General features: G+C 42.9%; 1 protein-coding gene across 1 annotated transcript; it reads left to right on the top strand.

Moving 5' to 3' along the window:
- Positions 1-522: 522 nt before the first annotated feature.
- On the top strand, positions 523-9,552 carry RBP7 (retinol binding protein 7). Its single transcript, XM_073316871.1, has 4 exons — positions 523-595; positions 4,669-4,847; positions 5,167-5,268; positions 9,502-9,552. Exons 1-4 carry the CDS (start codon positions 523-525, stop codon positions 9,550-9,552), a joined length of 405 nt encoding a protein of 134 aa, XP_073172972.1.
- Positions 9,553-22,290: the final 12,738 nt, after the last annotated feature.

Below are 22,290 nucleotides of genomic sequence, written 5' to 3'. Positions count from 1 at the left end.
ACCTTCCTCCCCCTGATATAAGGTAATGCATAGCATAAGGATCAGTCCTTTGCACCTCTGTTAGCATATGTCATATTTGTAATAAGGAGATTAACTTTCCCCAGACTCATGTAAGTTTCCAATCCAGGAACCTGGGTCTGATGCACCTGTACTGGCCCTCACTAACTATGAAATCTGTCCCTGATTCCCCTCTTAAACTGATGGAAACAGGGAGTGACCATGAAGAGGTTAAACTATTCACTCTTTCCCCAATGTGACTCATGGGCCAGTAACATTTGCTCCACACAAAGATTTCAGATAACATGAACGTTCCCCTCCAATTCCAGCTGAAGCTAATTGTACTTCCACCCCCTCTCCCACCGCTTGGTTGGCCAGTGGCACATCCCCACTTGCAAGGCTGCCAGCTGTAACCTCTCCTACAATTCCCCTCATATAGGGGCCTAGCTGATAGGTACAGTCTCAGTCCTTTCTCTCTGGTCAGTGCTCATTTCCCTTTGGGGTTCTTGCTCTAATACCCTGGTCATGCCTGTGGATTTTAGTGGTACCTGGAACCTTGTGTGCAGTGACAACTTTGAAGGTTACATGCTGGCTTTGGGTAGGTGAAAATTATAGAAATCTATGCCCAGGGGTTTGAACTGTGCTAAAATCTAGAGGTGGTTGAAGTTTTCCTTCTTGGGGGGAGCAATTATCCTCTCCTTTAGAGGAGGACCTGATTTCCACCCCCCCCCCCATCAAGAAAGGGACTAACCCTCATTTGCTTGCCTGATCAGTTTATGGTGGGGGGGGGGTACAATGTAACTAATAGCTAGTATGCTGTTACTTTCAGGTGTCCTTGCTCCCTGTAGTGAAGTTTGATATCTGTCCTTAGCTGGTGCCTTTCTCATCGGGAATTAACAGTGCTGCTGTATTTGTGTATGGGCCCTTGCTAGTGTGAGGGAGGGATTTTTTCAGCTGTGTCTACTCACTCTTTTTAGTATACACTTAAGTTTAATATCCTTACTAGGGCCACAAGGAAGCTATGAGGTAATCTCTCTCTGTCAGTGACAATGTCCTTGACCTTCCCTGTTGCTAAACATCTGACTGTTTAAATGCCAGTCCTCTAATATGGCAAAAGCCCTGTCTAGCAGACCACTGCTGCAAAATCACTTTCAGGGTGGTGACCCTGAATAGGATGATGAGCATACCCTCTTCAGTGGTTCTTTCCTCTGGAATGATCTAGGTCAGTGATTCTCAACTGGGGGGCTGTGAGCAGGTTTTAGGGAGGCCTCCAAGCAGGGCCAGCATTCAACTCACTGGGGTTCAGGGTAGAAAGCTGCAGCCCCACTGCATGGGGCTGAAGTCCTGAGCCCCGCTACCCAGGGCTGAAGCCTGAGCAATGTAGCTTTTTAGGGGCCCCTGTGGTATGGGGCCCCAGGCAATTGCCCAGCTTGCTACCCCCTTATGGTAGCCTGAGCTTTTATATGCAGAAAACCAGCTGTTGTGGCACAGGTGGGCCATGGAGGTTTTCATAGCATGTTGGGGGAGGGCCTCAGAAAGAACCTAGAGCAGAGGTTTTCAACCTTTTTAACTTCTGAAACTAGCATCTGAACTGCTGATAGGAATGGGGACAGACCAATTATATGCAATAACGAGGAGTATGTGGGAGAGGAACTAGAAAGGGCCTCAGTGCTGTAATACTTTCGTAATGTAACAGCCAGTGGAGGCTGTCCCTTTGGAACCTGTAACAAAACTAAGCAACTTGGTTTTTTGTAAGCTCCTAAGGCGTCAGAAGTGTAGGGAATAGCCCTGACTCTTGCCAACAGTTACGCACCCAAATATATTGCTTGGTGTTGGTCAACAGTTGGTTGACTGTTTTGGATGTTTAGTGTTGTAAATGGCTTTAAACGTTTTTATCCAATATTGGTAATATATTGAAAGATCCCCTTCTAGCTGTAGTAGTACCACATCCTGGGTCTGAGGCTAATGTTCTTGAATCCCCTCTGAGGATTAATAGACTCGGACTTGTCTTCATTAAATGGTCCTTCTCTCCAAGTCTTAATCATTCCACATGCAAATCCATATGCTGCAGTTAACAAGATAAACTATGCTGAGACTTTTCAGCCTCTACAGCATAAAAAACTACACCAGAGTCAATTAGCTCAAAAATATGACCATAGGAAGACTGAGAAGTGTCTTTTATTGCTTGCTTCTTCACATGGCTGGGAGTCTAATCAATTTTAAAATATCCTTTTTTAGATAAAGCTTGATGGACACAAATTATGCAATGAGAAGGTTTATCTTCTATCTTACCTCGATCTGTCTCTCTAGCACAAAGAAGACTGTATTGAAGTTCAGTAGCTCAGAGTGGGAATACCATGTTGCCTATTAAATATTATTATTGACATGTTTCCTATCCTACAGGGAAACTTCCAATAAATGCTCACCTGCCTAAATAGGGGTGTAGAAACTTGCATGAATCCCCCTTGATGAATGGGAGTTTGTCCTCTCTCTCTGAAGAGAGAATATTGAGGAGCAGCTGACTTAAATATCATGGCTGCTCCCAAAAAACTTATTAAACCAAGTTGTGCTGAAGTGAGTTTGTGGTTTTCGCACTCTGTTGAAATCACCCTTGCAATAAATGGCTCCAGAAAGTTGTTGCAGCATAGTAATCTTACCAGGATTCTCTGCCTTTATTGCAAACAGATGTTTCCTTCACTTTTTTTACTGTAGTTTGCTCTTTCTAGTGGTTGAGTAGTATGGGTTACAAGGAGAGGGGAAGAAAACAAGGTCAACTGTGATTTCTGGGGGGATGACCCTGGAAAAAATTAAGTGACAAAATTAGAAACAGCAAGTTTACCAGAGCATAGCACAAGGACTAGGGTGGATGATGAGACATCCCTTCACAAAAATAATTTGAATGACATTGCTGAGGAAAGCCTGGATACTAGCACACTAGTTCAACTTTAACCATGAAATAGCTAAAGGTAAACTGCAATTTTTCTTTCCTTCTCAACAAAATTGCTTCTAATATCTAAGGTTACATGACCAAATGCAGCAGCATAGTGATCAGCAATATATGCTGCTAGTACAGAGTTAACCCTTCTTGCTACTTAGGGACAACTATGCTGTCAAGTGGTGGTGTGTATAAACATAACTGTCTAATGGACTTACTGGGTTTGTGTGTGTTTTTTTGTTTATCATCTCAGATGTGGTGATGGACCATGTCTTTAGCCTGTGATGGGTGAATATAACCAAAGCAGTGGGTCAGATACGTGAAGCTATCTGAGCTTCATGTGACCCATGCCAATTGCACTATTCCTAGGCAGCAGAGATCCACCACTTAGGGTGGAAATGGAAGCCTTATTGTGGCTCTCGCCTTAAGTTTGTATTCTGAGCATGAAATTGGGAGGCTGTGTCTTGACTCCCAGACCATATGTCATGTGTAGCAACATTTGTCTAACTTCAAAATCATGTGAAGAAACTTTCTCTGGGGTGTTGCCTTGAGCTGAATGTCTCCGTTGCCAGTGCACTTAAACACTAATGTGTGTAGTGTCCTGAACTAACAGCTCAGGGATACAGGGCCTTGCCCGTGACAATTGCCACTGAGTAGTTGTCTCATGCTCCTTATGAGATGAGTTAGATCTTGCAGACTCGCTACTTAGCAGCAGCTGTTGCACGACAATTGGCAGTCCCTGGAAATTGTTTAAACTCAAACCATCACCCTGCTGATGATCCTGGCATGTGAACAGTTAAAACTACTTAGGGAAAGAAACATAAGGCTTCATGTGCAGCCATAGTGCCCTCTCTGCTTAGGGGGCAAGGACAGACAGAGTTTACCTTAAAAATGCAAGGTTATTCTTTGAACTACTCAACCAAATGGTTAAGTGGCTTGGCTGTCAAAACCATAAGTGTCTGTTTTGACAGCCCCATGCCCTCTAATGACTGATTATAAATACTCCATGCATGGAGAAAACATCATCATGCTGGTAATCATCCAAAAGATGAACAGGTCCTTAATGGAGCAAATAACACTACATAATAGGTGTCTAAGCAACAGTGGGTCCATGTTGCATACTCTGTTGGACAGGGAGACATGAAGTTGCTTGTAACAAAAGAAAAACCAATAACAGAGAGCTCTGTACCCCAGTTAGGAAGCTCTATAGGACCAAATTCTGACTTTGATTACACATGCAGATATCATCTGATGTCCGTTTCAGCTGGGTCAGCACAACTAAGTACAGGCCAAACTTTACCTTAGCTTCCACCATAGCAGTAGCATCCATCAGGTTGTACTAATACAGCCAAAGTCAATATAATAAACAACCCGTGCCAGCAGTGGCACACTGACTTGCCAGTAGTGTAAGGTGACCCACTAGTTGAGAAACTCTCCTGTACCAGTCTAATCAAATACCAGCGACCTAGCTTGGGAGTTGCGCTACACTATGCAGTCCCATGCTTGTGAAAGAGTAAAATACTAGGTAGAAACACAGTTTCCTTCAACTGTCCGGGGGGGGGGGGGGAGAGCTTTCCTGTACCTCTGACCTAGAGCCATATGAGCAGCACCCAAACCTGGACTGGCTCTGGGAAGCACTCTTGTGGGCACCATTATTAAGAGGGTAGCCTGGGTCTTGTAGGTTGGCAGGTACCAAAAAAAAAAAAATCCATGATGTTAAATCTCTCTCTCCTAAGGTATTGACTTTGCAACTCGCAAGATAGCAAAAAGGCTGAAGCCACAGAAGGTGATTGAACAGGAAGGCGATTCATTCTCCATCCAAACCACCAGCGCTTTCAGAAGTTACTTTGTCCAGTTCAAAATTGGAGAGGCGTTTGAGGAAGACAATAAAGGCCTAGATCATAGAAAATGCAAGGTTAAAAAAAAAAAAGGGACGGGGGGGCTGTACCTGCTCAAATCACAAGGCAATCCACCAAACTGCTTCAACTGATCAATGCTAGTGTGGGGACCTAAATTTTGTCCTCAAACTGTCCTCAAGTTTCTTGGGAGGTTGGGGTAGGGACTGCTTGTTCTCTCCATGGTATACATGTGAGATTTAAGGTAACTCACTTTCTACAGAGCATGATGTAGAAGCACTAACTCAGGGAAGCAGCTTACCCTAGAAAGGGAGAGGGGCTACAAGAATGTGGTGTATGACTAAAATTAAGACTTGTCTGTCTGTCTCTCAAATGCAGACTGTGGTTACCTGGGACAATGACAAGCTTGTTTGTGTCCAGACTGGAGACAAGAAGAACAGGGGCTGGACTCATTGGATTGAAGGAGATCAGCTATATCTGGTATTCAGCTAGATTCTGATTTTGAATTAACTGCATGGCTCTGCATGAGGGCTTCTGGGATCTACACTGCTGCTGTGGTTTGGGTTACTGGTATGTTCCCATGCAATTCTCTGTGCAGTGGATTCTAGGGCTACTAACATCAACATGTCCAGAAAATGGAGAATCTACATACATGTGTTTGGTACAGAGGGCAAGGACTCTAATATCTTTGGGAGAAGATACTTCTCTTCAGTAGATTGCTGAAGTGACTTGGAAGCATTTCAGTATCAAGATATCTGACTTTCTGTCTCAATCTTGTACCTTGGCTTGGCATTCCTGAACTTTCTCTTCTAGAGTTAGTACTTTTGTCTATCAACCCTATTGTTAGGGTGTCTATCTCTGGGTATTGCAACAGGGACAAAAGACTACTTAGAACATAACACTAAATATTAAAGCAGGGAGTTTAGTTGCTCTTAAACATTGCAAAAAGGATTACATGAGTCTTGGAAGAAAGATGTATATCAACTTCCACCCTCTTCACTTGCTCCATTAGTTCTCAGGGTAGCTTCCCCCCTGCCCCGCCTTGGTCCTCAAAAGACCAGGTGACCTCTGCAACATGAGAATTGTCTGGCATGGGGTGGCCAGCCTGAGAAGGAGCCAGAATTTACCAAAGTACATTGCCAAAAGAGACACAGTAATACATCAGTAGTACCCTCCGAATCGGCTTCACCCCTGCTCCTAGAGCCTTCCACCCACCAGCAGCCCTGCCAATCAGCACCTTGCCCTCCCTCCCCATACCTCCTGATCAGCTGGCTTGTGGTGTGCAGGAGGTGGGGAGGGAGGGCACAGCAGGCTCAGGAAGGGAGTGGGAAGGGGTAGAGTGGGGGCAGGCTCTGTGGCAGAGCCAGAGGTTGAACAGTGAGCACCCCCTGGCACATTGGAAAGTTGGTGCCTGCAGCTCCAGTCTTGGATCGGTGCCTATACAAGGAGATGCATATTAACTTCTGAAGAGCCACAGGTTGGCCACCCCTGCGTTAAATGACCGTGTAAAACAGGAATCCCTCTGCAGGGGGCGGGCAGGCATTGAAAAGAATGCAGGGGATTCAGAAGAAATAGAGCCAAGCCCTCTGAGCCAAGTTCCCATTCAGAGAAGGGCAGGGGAGGAGTAGGTGAAGAGTGGACCAAAACCCAGGGAAGGGATAGCAGTGATATAGAGAAATTCTCACTCTACTAGTGGTACTTAGATGGTCCCATCACCATGGTATTGGAGTGCCTCACATCAGGTAGAGCAGTGCTGTTATGCCCATTGTATAGATGGGGCATTGAGGGCACACTAGTGTGACCAGATGCCCCAATTTTTATAGGGACCATCCCAATATTTTGGGCTTTGTCTTGTATAGGCGCCTATTAACTTAATGTCTGGTCTCTCTTCTCCATTTTCTCCTCCCCCCACCCCCAGATACACACAGGGCCAGATTTTCAAAGGCACTGGTGGGGGTGGAGATGTTGTTGTCCCTGAGCCAGTGCATGTATGATGTGTAACTCTGGATAAGATGGCTCAGATATCGAAGTACAAAGTGGATAGTTGTTGACATCCCCTGTTCACTGTGGTGTTGATATCTGAGTGGAGGCACCCATGGCAATACTCTTATTTGATGTCTAGAAGATTTGACCCTCCAACTTCCTTTCAAGAGGAAGGGCTGCCCAGAGCTCCTGTACTGTTTTCCTTTCCTGTGTTTAGTAGCCCTGAGATACCTCAGTCTCAATCCCCCCCCCCCTCAAATTTAAAATGTGGAATGTTCTTGGTGTTCAGTTTTACACATTGTCCTGTAGAAAAAACACTACAGTACTGGAGTTGCTGTTAAGACCCTTCTGGGAAGTAACTAGCCTCTAAACAGAAGGCAGTGTTGCCAACTCATGATTTTTGTCATGTCTCATGATCATTGTTCTCCTTAAAGCTCCAGCTCCTGGGGTCAAGTGGATAAGTGATCTTTTTTTTTTTTTTCTTAAAGAGAAATGAAGTTTCTAGCCCTTATGGGTGTGCGAGAGCTTCAAAATATGACCCTAGTGCACTCTAAAGGCTCAAAGCAGAATATAAATTAAAAACACCAAATCTATTTCATGTAATTTTTTTAAAGCCAATCATGATTTTTGGTGAGGCTGATTAATAGTATTGCCAACCCCAAGCATTTAAAAACAAACATGAAAGCGACTAGACAGTGTCAGTTTCACTCCTGTTTAAAGTCAGTTTCTAGTTCTCTTTGTAGTGGGTAACACAACCCTAGAGCTTCAAGCAGCTGCAGCATAAACTCATGGGCCCTTGCCCTACTACAGGGGTGGGGAAACTACTGCCCATGGGCGGTAATCTGGCCCTCAAGCTCCTGCTGGGGAGCAGCGTCTAGGGCTTGTCCTGTTCCAGCAAGGGAACAGGGTCAGGGGCTGCTCCACATGGCTCCTGGAAGCAGCAGCAGGGCCCCTCTCCAGTTTCTACACAAAGGGGCAGCAAGAGGACTCCACTCTGCATGCTGCCCCTGCCCCAAGTGCCACCCCCTCAGCTCCCATTGGCTGGGAACCGTGGCCAGTAGGAGCTGAGGGGGTGGTGGTGCCTGTGGACAGGGCAGTGCACAGAGCTGCCTGGCTGTGCCTCCACGTAGGAGCCAGAAGGGGGCCATGCTGTTGATTTCCAGGAGCCACTTGAGGTAAAGGCTAACCAGAGCCTGCACCCCGGAGCCTCCCCCTGTGCCCCAGCCTCAATCTTCCCTCCCCCTGCCCTCCAAGCCCTTAGATCCCAGCCTGGAGCACCCTCCTGCACTCAAAACCCATTATTTCCCCACCCCAGAGCCTGCGTGTCCCAGCCCCACTCTAGAGCCCCCACCCCTAACCAGAGCTTGCACCCCAACCCAAATTTTGCGAGCATTCATGGCCCACCATACAACTTATATTCCTGAATGTGGCCCTTGGGCCACAAAGTTTGCCCATCCCTGCCCTAGTGGGATGTTTCCAAAAGTTAAATTATTTATTCCAAACTTGATGAACTACAAAAAAAAAGCTATAAAATTATCTAGATTTTTCTACAATCGTTTCAGTTCTATTCAAGATTTAGTAACTAAGTAAGAACACACATTAAAACTTTAAACCTAACCAGTCTTCCTTAAGAGAATTGACACAAGATGTCAGAACATGTTAGTATTAGTTGAGTGAGTCTCTAATTTTTTACTTTATTTCTTTACATAGGAATTAGGAATTATCTGACAGAAGCACTGTATCTAAGTTATCTGGGGGAAACTTTTTTTTCTCCAAGGTGCTCAAGTAGCATCTGGAATAATTGTTACAGTTGTCCCCCTCCCCTCAATCTGAAATGGTGCCCCTGGAGGAGACTTTAATGTAGTTGAACAAATTGCTGTAACTGAGAAATGGAAAGAACAAGCTTCAGAGGGGAACGTACTTAATATCTGTAGCACTAAAACCATTCTTTGGTGAACTTCAGGACATGTCCCTCCAAAAAGGAGTTCTGCTGATTCTCTAAATTCACATCAGGGAACTAAGTGTGGCTAATGCACCTACACCATCACTCAGAATTTTGGTGAAAGCTAATCTGTATGAATTTAGGGAGCAGGCTAGGCATTCTTATTGGATTTTCTATTGCAACTATACAGGAATAAATGGTATAAAATATTAGCATGAGATCTAACCAAGCACAGAGACCCCCCACTCCTTCGGGGGCAAAACACCTGTTGGATAGCCCTGACTAGTAAAGCTGGGTAGAAAGGAGATCAGGGCTGGCAACAGCCAGAACTGGCTTGTTCATGCCAGCATTGACCTTGTTCAGTGGCCTGGACTGCATGGGTGAGATAAAGACTTGTAAGATAAGTCAGAACAGAACATTCATACCACATCTGCATGACTTTGTTCATGCTCTTCAATGTCATTAATGCTTCATGGTGCAGGATGAAGTGGGCATGATAGCAATGAGCATGAATAGCTGCACGTGGGGCATCTTGCACTTACACTGCAATTCAAAAGTAGCTGGCATGCTCTTGTTCTGGAATCCAGCCTGCCACAACTTGCTGCCAAGCACAGGGTAAGGTATAACTTGTGTGGGTACTAGTTGCAGACTGGCAGCAAAGGCAAAAGCTCTCCAAGATGCTCACTGTTGTAAATGACTTGCTGTAAACCAATTCAACTTCACAAGTACCTAACTGTCAGGTTGACTGTTACACAAGTTAAATAACATTTGTTCTCCCTTCTTGTTAGGAGCTGTGCTGTGAGGAACAAGTATGCACACAGATTTACAAGAGAGCTTGACTTAATCCAGTCTTGACTGACCCTTGAAAAGCATACCTGTACAGAGCAGACCTCCTGAAACTTATTTCTTTATGTACATGGGTTTCTACATGATCTCTAGGTTAACACTAAGCATTTCTTGATCAGGCATGTCTGGTTTTTGTTGTACTTCTGATCAGGAGAAGATGTAACTGTTTGAACTAGTGTTGCAGTTCTGCTCTTGTTAATAAACACTTGAAAACAATCCTGTCTGACTTGCACTGCTGTTATTTGGGGCTGTAAGAAAGGGGAGACTGTTAGGTAACTCAGCCCCATCTAACCATCAGAACTAGGCCAGCATCCCCACAGCCATCTAGAAGAGTCTGCTATGGATTCAAAGGGTCAATATAATATCAAATCACCAGTTATGATACTGGGAAGGCCTAATTTCCATGGCCTTATACCACCTGTAGCAGTGCAGAGGGTCCAAAAAACCACTTAAACGGCTGCCTCAACTACATGAACTAAGTACTTCAACCACCTTTCTGAGGAGCATAATGATTACCTGAAAGGAATAAAAGTACTTAGTAGTATGCATTAGTGGTAAACTAAAGTAATCATCTTCTTGGCTCATCAAACAATATTTGGAATAGAATCTTAGTGTCTCGATAGAAAACTACTGACATGGAGGGAAGGGGACTAGGTTCCACTTTTACTTACTAACTGTCCTCACACTGATGCAGAGCCATGTCTGGATTAGCATACCTTCATACAGGTAACACAGGCTCTCATTCTCTAAGGTTTTGACTCAATAATAGCCTATTCATTGAGGCTCTTATTTGCATCCTTCCAGGTGAGACAATGAGGAACAGAATCCAAATGAACAAACTACTACTTTTGACTTGCTATGTTGGCCCCAGGATATCAGAATCTCTTAAGTAATAGAAGTTCATCCACCTTCTCATTAAAAGCAGCACAGACTCTTTATTTTAGTAAAAAAAAAACCTCAGCACATGAGGATTCCCCCCATTCCCAGGGGCAGGACAAATCTCCCCTTTGACTTGCTCAACAAAAATAAGTGAGCTTGTCATTTGGCAGTGACAGCAGGTAGTTTCTTTCTGGTGGTATTAGACACTAATATAGTTTCAAATATTATATAGAAACCAACAGCTTAAACTCCAAGCTATATCTTACTACAACTTGCACTCTCTTCAGGAACATTATGGACCTCCTACAACATTGATGCTATAATACTTAAACTCCCCTTACTCTATTGGCAGTCTTGCCTATTATTAAAAATAGGCTTAAGAACAAACTCTTTCCTCATCTGACACACTCTTAACAATTGTGATGTCATGAAATAACTTTCTGCTAATAAATCTATGGCAGGAGGAAATGTCCTTATCACTTGTTGCAGGTAGTGTTAACAGCTATTCAGGACTCTGAAATCTCATTTGAATAATGGAAATAAAAATAGCTGTGGTAAAGGTTAACTAAAGCTTTGATCTTTAAGGACTGCAGGGTTTCTCCAGCATCCTTCAATGCAAATTTTTAAAAGGAAGATCCCAACACTTTCATGTTCCAATCAATGCAATCAGTTCAGTAAATTAATATCAGATTGCAGGAGTAAAATTACTACTGTATATTGAATTAATTATACTGAAAACACCATTGCATTGTAAATATTTTTTTTTTCTGTCAACAATGGAAAGCTGCAGGTTTTGGCAATTAGGAAGACGGTTGAGGGTGTGTGCCACCTGGGGAGACATGAGTGGTAGATTGAGGAAGAAAATACAGCAAAGTTTAGTCAGTTCTTGAAGGGTTGCCCTTACGACCACTACAGTTAGACATAAATTTCAAGAGCATAAATTTTGCTGCCCAGTGATGGGATGGATTTTGTAGCCACAGACTACATGGAGACTTAATTAGGAATAGGTATTTTAAGAGTATTAGTTCTAGTTGACTAATGTGGAAGATCTAAGATTAAAGTAAATATTTGGGCTGTCAATCTTTTTAAGTTAAATGCATGAGTTAACTGCAATTAATCAGTTTTAATCACACTGTTAAACAGAATACCAACTGACGTATTAAAATTTTGGTTGTTTTCTACATTTTCATATAGTATTGTGTTATAATTGAAATCAAAGTGTATATTTTGAATTATAAATAATGCACTGTAACAATGATAAAAGAAATAGCATTTTTCAATTCACCCCACAGGTACTGTACTGCAATCTCTTTGGTGTGAAAGTGCAACTTACAAATGTAGATTTTTCGTTTGTTACATAACTGTTCTCAAAAACAAAACAATGTAAAACTTCAGAGCCTACAAATCCACCCACTCCTACTTTTTCAGCCAATCACTAAGAGAAACAAGTTTGTTTACATTTACAGGAGATAATGTTGTTCTCTTCTTATTTACAATGTCACAGAACAGTGAGAACAGGCATTGCAAGATATTTGTGTCAGATATACTAAACATTTGTATGCCCCTTCATGCTTCAGCCACCATTTCAGGGGACATGCTTCCATGCTGATGACGCTTGTTAAAAAAATGTGATGCAATTCTCCCACAAGGAGCTCAATATCCCTTGCTTTGTTTTCCCCAGATTCTTCCATATATTTCATGTTATAGTAGTCTTGGATGATGACCTAGCACATGTTGCTCATTTTCAGAACACGTTCGCTGCAGATTTGACAAAATGCAAAGAAGATACCAATGTAAGATTTCTAGAGATAGTTACAGCACTTGACCCAAGGTTTAAGAATCTGAAGTGCCTTCAAAAATCTGACAGGGACAAAGTGTGGAGCATGCTTTCAGAAGTCTTAAAAGAGCAACACTCCAATGTGGAAACTACAGAACCCAAACCACCAAAAAAAGATCAACCTCCTGCTGGTGGCAGCTGACTCAGATAATGAAAATGAACATGCGTCAGTCCGCACTGCTTTGATTGTTGTTGAGCAGAACCCATCATCAGCATGGACGCATGTCCCCTAGAAGGGTGGCTGAAGCACAAAGGGACATGTGAATCTTGAGCACATCTGGCACGTAAATGTCTTGCAACGCCAGCTACAACAGTGCCATGAGAATGCCTGTTCTCACTTTCAGGTGACATTTTAAACAAGAAGCAGGCAGCATTATCTCCTGCAAATGTAAACAAACTTTTGTCTGAGGGATTGGCTGAACAAGAAGTAGGACTGAGTGGACTTCCAGGCTATAAAATTCTACATTGTTCTATTTTTGAATGCAGTATTTTTTTGTACATAATTCTACATTTGTAAGTTCAACTTTCATGATAAAGAGATTGCACTACAGTACTTATATTAGGTGAATTGAAAAATACTATTTCTTTTTTTACAGTGCAAATACTTGTAATAAAAAATAAATATAAAGTGAGCATTGTACACTTTGTATTCTGTTATAATTGAAATCAATATTTGAAAATGTAGAAAACATCCAAAATATTTAAATAGTATTCCATTGTTTAATTGCATGAATAATCAGGATTTATTGTTTTAATCACTTGACAGCCCTCGTAATTATTTATAACTAGCTAATGGTGGGTGTACATAATTACAAGTGATAAAGCAACAGCATATATTGCATGGGATTTCTGCTCATATTACTTTTTGACTCAAATAGTTAAGACATTCTGTCTGAATCCAGACCTATCCAAAGATCCCAATCTTTCTACAAAGGAGCTGATTATTTGATCAACATGACTAAGAACTCTGAAGAAGGAGCTTTAGACTAAACCAACCAACGGTCCAGGGAGTTAAATTCTATATTTGCAATGCAGTTTCTCCATTCTCCAAATAGTGGAACTGGAAAGGGTATTTTACAACAGGTGAACTACTCTGATTGTTACTATGAAGATGGGTCTAATGAACAACTGAACTGTGTTCAGCTTGCAAAGTAATTGAAAGTGATAGTTTTCAGGCGAGAACTACACTTGACATTTTCTGATTCAACAGATCTGCTCCTGATGTGTTTTCAGAGTTGTCTTAGCTCACTCTACTAACAAAAGACTATTTCTTTTAGGAGCACAGAGACAAAACAGCTACTGCAGAGTAAGCTTGATTCTGTTCTGGCTCATGCACCAACAGAATTGTTAACTAAATCAGAAGTGGAGGGCTAACTTGTTCCCTAGGTTACAGATGGAGCAGGAAAAATGGGTTGCAGAGGCATCACTTATGACATAATTTAGTTTGTAGAGTTCTTATTCCTTGTGCTGCCACAGGAGCAGAAAGGAACTATCACTCTAGGCTGAGTAGAGTAGATAGAAAAAAATTGTTTACATGTAAAATCAGCAAATTTAGGATCTGGCATCCTTGAGCGAGAACATACATAGTAGAAAACCATTTTCTTGGTCACCTTTTCAAACATCTACACTTTGCGCGCGCTAAAGCATGATGGGCAAAACTGTTCTTGAAGACCTTGAGATTTTCCTTTTTACAATGACAGACATAAAAGTTTGTTACAGTGTGTATGATGTGTGTAGTTTGAAACAGACACAATTACATGGAATTGTTTCCTGTTGAGGATGGTCCTTTTAAACTGGCACTCAAAACAAGGAAAAGACAGCAAAATTACTCAACTGATGCAGCACAGAGTAGGAGGAAGTCTGAGATTTTATTGATAGTGTTGGATACACAAGACAAAACTCTCCTTCCCATTTTAGTTAGGTTAATGTGATTAACTTTAGTGTAGATTTGTTTCCCAAAAGGATCTGCCTAAACCCATCTCTCAAGCGGAAAAACAAGTATAATAAAATTCCTGCCATGTAGCTGACTAAACCTGATACACCTTCCTATTGTTTTAGCTCAGAGCAATGTATGCTTTAATTTGATTAAAAAAAGACACTGATTCAGAGTGAAGATAAGTCACTGTTACCCTAATTCAGTGGGGGTTAAACTTCAAAGCAGTGAACTAGCTCTGTCACATCCAGTAAGCAACTCACATGCAGGGAAATAAGAGGTTGCAAGTCACCCTAGATTCCCTACTCCACTAGGTGGCATCTTTGCAACATGCTGCATCTTCTTTGAAATACTTTGGTTTGCATTAGGATTTTTTTTTAAAGCAACATAGTACTAATAATAAACCCTACAGGCTGTCAGCTTCAAAGTCGTCATAATGTAAGAGGATTCTGATATTGCATTCTTGAGAATATTTTTGGTGCACAGATCTCCTCACCCCCATAAGATTCCCAGGTGGCAAAGCACTACTATCAGAAAGCTCATATTGGCAGAATCAGGCCTTTTGCGGTGAAGCACCATTGCTGGGAAGCTGGTATTATTGAATATACCAAAGAGCCCTCATCCAGGAGAGCTAAGGGCGCTCCCATTACTACAGCCTTACTTAATATTATTTAGCCAGTGCTAAACTGGGATACTCATGAGAGGACTGAGAGCTCTCACGTGCACATCCTAGACATTAGAAAATTATTGGTTAACAACAAAAACAGAACTGCCTAACCAGATTGTACCTTTTCAGCAACATGCCAGCTGACTGAAGAGCCTTCAGAGGATACAAAATTCAGCAGCTTGAGACACAATGTGAAAAGAGAAAGGAAATAGTTTTACTCTCAAACAGACTAGGAAAGAGATAAACTGTAAATAAATTAAGATACTATAAACTAGTCTACACTGTTCATACCTGTTTTCTTTGCAATGGGAGATGTGTGTTGTTGAGCTCTAGGAGCCAAGGACAGGAGTAAAATCCCAAAGGAACACAGAACATTAGAACGACCATACTGGGTCAGACCAATCCTCCATCTAGCCCTATATCCTGTCTCTGACAATGCATAGTGTCAGATGTTTGACAATTCGAGGGCCACCCAGAGCATGAGGTTGCATCCCTGACTATCTTGGCTAACAACCATTGATGGACCTATCCTCCATGAACTTCTCTAATTCTCTTTTGAACCTAGTTATATTTTTGACTTTCACAACATCCCCTGGCAAGGTGTTCCACAGGTTGACAGTACGTTGAGTGAAGAAGTACTTGCTTATGTTTGTTTTAGATCTGCTGCCTATTAATATCATTGGGTGATCCCTGTTCTTGTGTTATGTGAAGGGGTAAATAACATTTCCTTATTCACTTTCTCCACACCATTCATTATTTTATAGACCGCTATCATACCCCCCCATAATCATCTCTTTTTTAAGCTGAACAGTCTCAATCTTTTTCATCTCTGCTCGTACTGAATTTGTTCCATACCCTTAATCATTTTTGTTGCCCTCTCTGCACCTTTTCTGATTCTAATATATTTTTTTTAAGATGTGGTGACCAGAACTGCACACACAATTCAAAGTGTGGGGGTACTACTGATTTATATAACGGCATGATGATATTTTCTGTTTTATATATTCCTTTCCTAATGGTTCCTAACATTCTGTTAGCTTTTTTGACTGCCGCTGGACATTGAGCAGATATTTTCAGAGAACTATCCACAATCCCTTTCTTGAGTTGTAACAGCTAATTTAGAACCCATCATTTTGAATGTATAGTTGGGATTATTTTTTCCCAATGTGTATTACTTTGCACTTATTAGCACTGAATTTCATCTGTGATTTTGTCACCCAGTTTTGTGAGATCTCTTTGTAACTCTTTGCAGTCAGCTTTGGATTTAACTATTTTGAATAATTTTGTATAGTCTGCAAATTTTGCCACCTCACTGTTCACCCTCTGTTCCAGATCATTTATGGATATGTTGAACAGCACAGGTCGCAGTACACAATTTTGGTGGACCCTCCTATTTACCTCTCTCCATTGTGAAAATATTAGAAAAGTCTCTTTTGTAGGCACTATAGATCATTTAGATTTTCTGACTGCCATTTTGGTGATGAAATTTTTCTCTTTTTGCAGCAGTCATTCAAAAATAATTGCAAAGTGGATACAACATTTTCACACCAGCCCCAAGTCAGAGACAGCTTCTAAGCTAGTGCCGTATCTGACCACTGTATGATTTCCACATACACCAATCACATACGGATATATAAAGATAAGGTCCCTGCCCATCAGAGTTTGCAATGAAAACAGACCACCTAAAAACAAAGGAAAAGTAATTTAACACTTCACTGTGCAGACGGCTAGGGTTCATAAGCTTTGTAAACCCTTCCTAGGATGAGGATGTGCAGAAAGGAAGCAACGTTGAGCATGGCATACAGAACAGTAGAAAGTCTTCTTCACTGGACTCAGTTTGCTTCAAATGATATTTTTACAAGCAAACCAAAGAAGAAACTTTTTTCCCTGCCATTTTTAGGAGTGACCTTTGGGTTAATTCTTACTTAATACTGTATGTCTTCAAAAACAGCTATCAGAATTACAACCAGCAATGTCAAATTTGTGCAGAGATGGGGTTATCCATTCCCCTTACTCATTTTCTGACATGCTCTATGTACTATTATGTAAAATGTTGCTAACATTGAGGTAGCCATTACAGACCAGCATATGAACTGTCAAGTGAAATCAGGTAAAACAACTAGAGGTCTGACTGCAGTTCTTCAAAAAAACATACCTAAAAGGAACATTTGAAAGATTAAGATTTTTCCTGGAGGAAAAATACAAAAGGCAGCATGAAAAACATAATCCAAAAGAGAAAAGGGGATACAGGATTAAGCAGCATCCATGACCAATAACTGCATGAAGATAATGATTGGCACAAAGATCCTACAAAAAGGGCAGCAGAAAATACAATAAATAGATATTCCTTTCTAAAAAAATAAATGCTGAATAAAGACCAATAAACCAATTCTGAAGGAGATATAATACAATATACTAATTGAGTTACAGACCCAACCTTACAACTGTAAGGTTCTCTGTTTCAAGGTAACCCCCGATATTACACTATTGGGCATTAGCACTCGACTTCCACTGGCATACATCATCCCTTTTCCTACCATAGTTAGTAATACACTCTTGAACATAACCACTGGATATCAAACCCTGGATATCAAAAGCAAATTCCAACTCTAGAAAGTATGTCAATCTATATTATAAAGTTATTAAGATAATAAATGTCACTTAGATATTATGATGATGTAGTCGCTAATCAGATTATATACATAAAGACTAGAGACTGAGATCCTGCTTTGCTTTAACCATAGCTTTGCCATAACCCAGTCGTTGACTGGCTTTCTGAGTTTAGTCTTCAGGTTGTCAGTGGTGGCTCATAAAAGAGGATCTAGACATTTCCTAACAAAAGCACTTTCCATGGAGAAACACTTTTCTTAAACATTCTTAAAATAAGTCAAGTTAGGGAATGATGGAATTGGACTGCAGGTACAGCATTGGTATGGCACAATATCTGAAAAAAATTCTAGGACTTCTTTCAATTTTCTGCAACTTGTTGTTGTTTTTAAATGTATTTATTGCGCTCATGTAATATGCACTCTTGCTAAATTCTATTTTATGTCCACGTAGCCCAACTTGCTTTTGTCTCAGGAGGTTCCTGTTGTCCTCCTTTTATAAGCTTCTGTCATCAGTTGACTCAGGCTAGGCTGCTACAAGCAGTTTTCTATTAAGAGCCTTGGTAACAGTGACTGTTCAACCTGCAGACAATGTCAGTGCAAAGATACAAACTCCCTGTCTTCTGTCCTCTTCAAAAAGAGCTGGGTTTCTTTCTTTTTTTTTTTAAAAAATCCTCTTTTCCACCCATATAGATTAGGAAAGTAATGATTGATCTTAGGTATAGAGCTGAAAATGAACACAGTCTCCCTGTGCAGAGACAGACCTTGAGTGGTTTGTTCTCATTATAATTCATGATTATTCAAATGCAAAGCCAGGAAAAATAAAAAAGATTGGGGAAAATGGGGATGTCTTCTATGGTGATACTAAAAGCCATTAAAGGACTGAATGGAGAGACTAGCTACAAGTAGATGAGAATATGTAAATTTTTATTCTTACACAAGGGAAAAAGATCAGGGACAACCACTGAAAGGTCTATTTGGGCCAGGTCTACATTACAACTTACTTCGGTTTAACTTAGGTCGCTCAAGGATGTGAATAAGCCATCCCCCAGAGTGACGTAAGCGCATAAGCGCTGGTGTGGACAGTGCTATGACACAGCTTCTCCTGCCCACATAGCTACTGCCTTTCACGGAGGTGGATTTATTATGCTGACGGGAGAGCTCTCTCCCGTTGGCATAGCGCGTCTTCACCAGATGTGCTACACTGGTGCAGCTACACTTATGTAGCACTTGTAGTGTAGACTAGCCCATATTTAAGAAGGAAAACTGAAAGGGGATTACTAGGAAACAACTGAGGGCCCCTTGACAGATGGGGATTGCTGTTTCCAGCAACATGACAAGGTAGAGGTGGAGAGGATTGTGTGCACGTATCTATTTTACTATGTTTGTAAAACATCTCAAATTTAAATACTATATCATTTTAATATCAATGTGGGCCTATACATATAACTCACGGATATGTTAATTTGAAACAAAGGCCACTTATCAGAAAGCTAGAAGTACATTTATGGTATGGCCAGGCCCACCAACAGCAATTTCAGGCCCCAGGGCAGAACAATCAGTGGGCCCCCAGGCACGCACAAGGCGTGCCCATGTGGACAAAGTCCACCTGACATTTAGGTGGCGCTGCGACTGCATTGACTGGTGCTCAGTGAGCTGCTGGGTGCGCTCTTCCGGCACGGCCCAAGCCTTCCACACGCCCTGCCTGGTAGGGTTGCCAACTGTCTAACTGTGCAAACCCAAAGACCCTTGCCCTGCCCCTTCTCCAAGGCCCCCTCCCTGCCCCACTGCTTCTCCAAGGCCCCGCCCCCTGCTCACTCCATCCCCCCTCCCTCTGTCACTCACTCTCCTCCATCCTCACTCACTTTCATCAGGCTGAGACAGGAGGTTGGGGTGCATGAGGAGGTGCACGGTGCAGGTTCTGGGCTGGAGTTTGGGTGTGGGGGGGCGAGGGGTCGGGCTCTGAGAGGGAGTTTGGATGTGGGAGAGGGTGCGGGGTGCAGGCTCTGGGAAGGAGTTTGGGTGCGGGAGGGGGTGAGGAGTCGGGCTCTGGGAGGGAGCTTGGGTGTGGGGTGTGGGCTTCAGGCTGGGTTTGGGGGCAGAAGGGGATCAGGGGGTGTGGTGCTTACCTTGGGTGGCTCCCAAAAGCGACTGGCACATCCCTCTGGCAGCAGCTCCTAGGCGGGGCGGGGGGGCCCAGAGGGTCTCTGCGTGCTGCTGCCCACAGCCTCCACAGCTCCCATTGGCCACAGTTCCTGGTCAATCGGAGCTGCAGAGTGGGCGCTTGGGGCGGGGGCAGCGTGCGGAGACCCCCTGCCCTCCCCCAGGGCTGTATGGCTGTTCTGGCCACTTCCGGGAGCAGCGCAGAGTGAGAGCGGGCAGGAAGCCTACCTTGGCTCTGCTGCTCTGCCAGCGGCAGTGGTGGTGGCTGGGGGCCCCCGGGCCCTTTTAAATTGCCCAGACCCCTGGGCAATTGCCCCCTTTGGCCCCCCCATCCATTGGCGGGCCTGGGTATGCCTCTAAAGAAGAATCCCAAACAGAATGGTTAGTGGCCATAGAATGGGGATTATTTTGATTTCATATAAAAGAGAGGCTGCATAGACATGGCAAGACCATGATCCATGCTATTCAATAGAAACTTTGCATGCATTTCACATAAAGCAGAGGAAAAACCCACACTAACGTTTCAGGTTTATTTTACATTTTTTATGCAATCAAAAATTTATAAATCATAAGTTTATATTCTTTTTATGCAGTTTAAATCTGTATACTCCAAAATAAGCCATATATAAACAAAGCAGGTTTTCTGCCACACTATCCTGGTTTTTAGATAGCAATCCCTTTTTTCTTTTCTCTCATAAAAGAGACCCAGTCTCATTTAAGGTTCTGAGCCTAAGTTAGCTCAACTGCACTTGATACCTCAACTGTGGGAGGCCCTCTCTCAGATGCGCTGTGGAAACTCCTGCTGGGATTTAACCCCAAGAGACCAATACCATTGTTTGGCTCAACATGACCATCTCTTTGGAGCAACTCTGGGCTAGAATGCGTCATGACTAGGGGGCCTCTAAATATTGTATCTGCCCCATCACTTTTCCTCAGAAGTTAGAGCAAGGGTTCTATTCTGGCTCCACTATTAAATCGCTGCATGATTGAGGACAAGTCGGTTTCTTATCTGTGCCTTAGTTTATCCCCTCTGTACAATGGGGATAATTCACCTACCCAACTGGGGTGTCATAAGACTTATATAATTAGTTAATAGAAAAACACGGAGATAATGGAACAGAAAGTGAGCAATACTGAATCCTTTTTTTCCTTCCTTTGTTCACACCATAAAGCAGGCTAGATAAGTGGGGGGCCATTTAAATGGCAATAAATGTTTGAAAGGCCTTCATACAAACTCTGGAAACCGGATTATGGCATGGTAGTAACACTTATTGTTGACAGATTAACCTGAACGCCATTGCCCACTGCTACCATACACTGAGGTATGAGGTCCTGCTCCCAAGAAGTCAATGGCAAAACTTCCATTGATTTTCCAAGCACTGGATTTGCACCCCATGATATCTGACCATGCTAAAATCAGATACACGCCATTCAACAGATTTGTTTCTAGTGAGGTTGTAGCATAGTTTTATTGACCCCCATAAGGAATGTGAATTTTTCTGATAAACACAAAGGCTGGAGGGAAAGCCACACAAAAGCAACAAAGCTGCGGCAGACCAAGGTAAATTAAACATGACACGAGTGGTTACTGTCACAGGAAAGATGTATTCAGCAACTGACACAGCAGGTCACCCAAAATAGGGAAGGGTGTGAAATATGGCCTGGGTTTTGGAAGTTACTGAATGTTTAGAGTCAGGGAACAAGCACTTCAGCGGTTTGGAGAACTTACCTCACCACCTACAAACAATTCTTGTTAGAATGACAATAACATTGTTGTCTCACAGGTTAAACAAAAGTAAAAGGGAAACTCTCCCCCTCCCTCCCTTAAATAAAAGCTTGAGTTTTTCATACTTGTTACTTCCAATTGCAGATATATCAGGAGGCAGTTTAAAATATTCTTCAGACCTCTTTGCTTTTCCTCGTTTCCTTCTTTCACACTTCTTTCTCCTTTCCTTCCCCTCCCCTTTGCATCCCCTTCCATTTCCATCCTCCTACCTCTTCCACCCCACCTCTCCCCCTTCCCCCTTCTGTCTCCATCCTCCCCATCTTCCACCTCTCCCCCTTCCGTCTCCATCCACCCCACCTCTCCTCCTTCCTCCTTCCATCTCCATCCTCCCCACCTTCCACTTCTCCCCCTTCCATCCTCCCCACCTTCACCTCACCCCCTTTCGTCTCCATCCCCCCACCTCTCTCACCTTCCACCCCACCTATCCTCCTTCCCCCTTCCGTCTCCATCCTCCCCACTTTCCACCTCTCCCTCTTCTGTCTCCATCCTTCCCACCTCTCCCCCTTCCATCTCCACCCTCTAGGGTGACCAGATAGCAAGTGTGAAAAATTGGGATGGGGGTGGGGGATAATAGGAGCCCATATAAAAAAAAGCCCCAAATATTGGGACTGTCCCTATAAAATCAGGACATCTGGTCACCCTTCCACCCCACTCCCACTTCTGTCTCCATCCTCCCCACCTGTTCCACCTTTCACCCACCTCTCCCCCTTCCATCCTCCCACATTCCATGCTACCTCTCCCCCTTCCATCTCCATCCTCCCACTTCTCCCACCTTCCACCCCATCTCTCCCCCTTCCATCCTCCCTCCTTCCCACCTCTCCCCCTTCCATCTCCATCCTCTGCACCTCTCCCCCTTCCAT

This window comes from Lepidochelys kempii, chromosome 18 (genome assembly GCF_965140285.1).
Source record: "Lepidochelys kempii isolate rLepKem1 chromosome 18, rLepKem1.hap1, whole genome shotgun sequence".
Taxonomy (NCBI): Eukaryota; Metazoa; Chordata; order Testudines; family Cheloniidae; genus Lepidochelys; species Lepidochelys kempii.
Note: the sequence above shows the minus strand (reverse complement) of the source record. Positions and strands in the feature narration are given on the sequence as shown.

What these genes read in the sequence shown, in the direction of transcription:
- RBP7 (XM_073316871.1), top strand. Translation starts at nt 523, where the DNA reads ATGCCTGTGGATTTTAGTGGTACCTGGAACCTTGTGTGCAGTGACAAC. An exon ending in AGGTTACATGCTGGCTTTGG is followed by an intron (nt 596 to 4,668) that starts GTAGGTGAAAAT and finishes CTCTCTCCTAAG; the next exon opens with GTATTGACTTTGCAACTCGC. An exon ending in TAGATCATAGAAAATGCAAG is followed by an intron (nt 4,848 to 5,166) that starts GTTAAAAAAAAA and finishes TCTCAAATGCAG; the next exon opens with ACTGTGGTTACCTGGGACAA.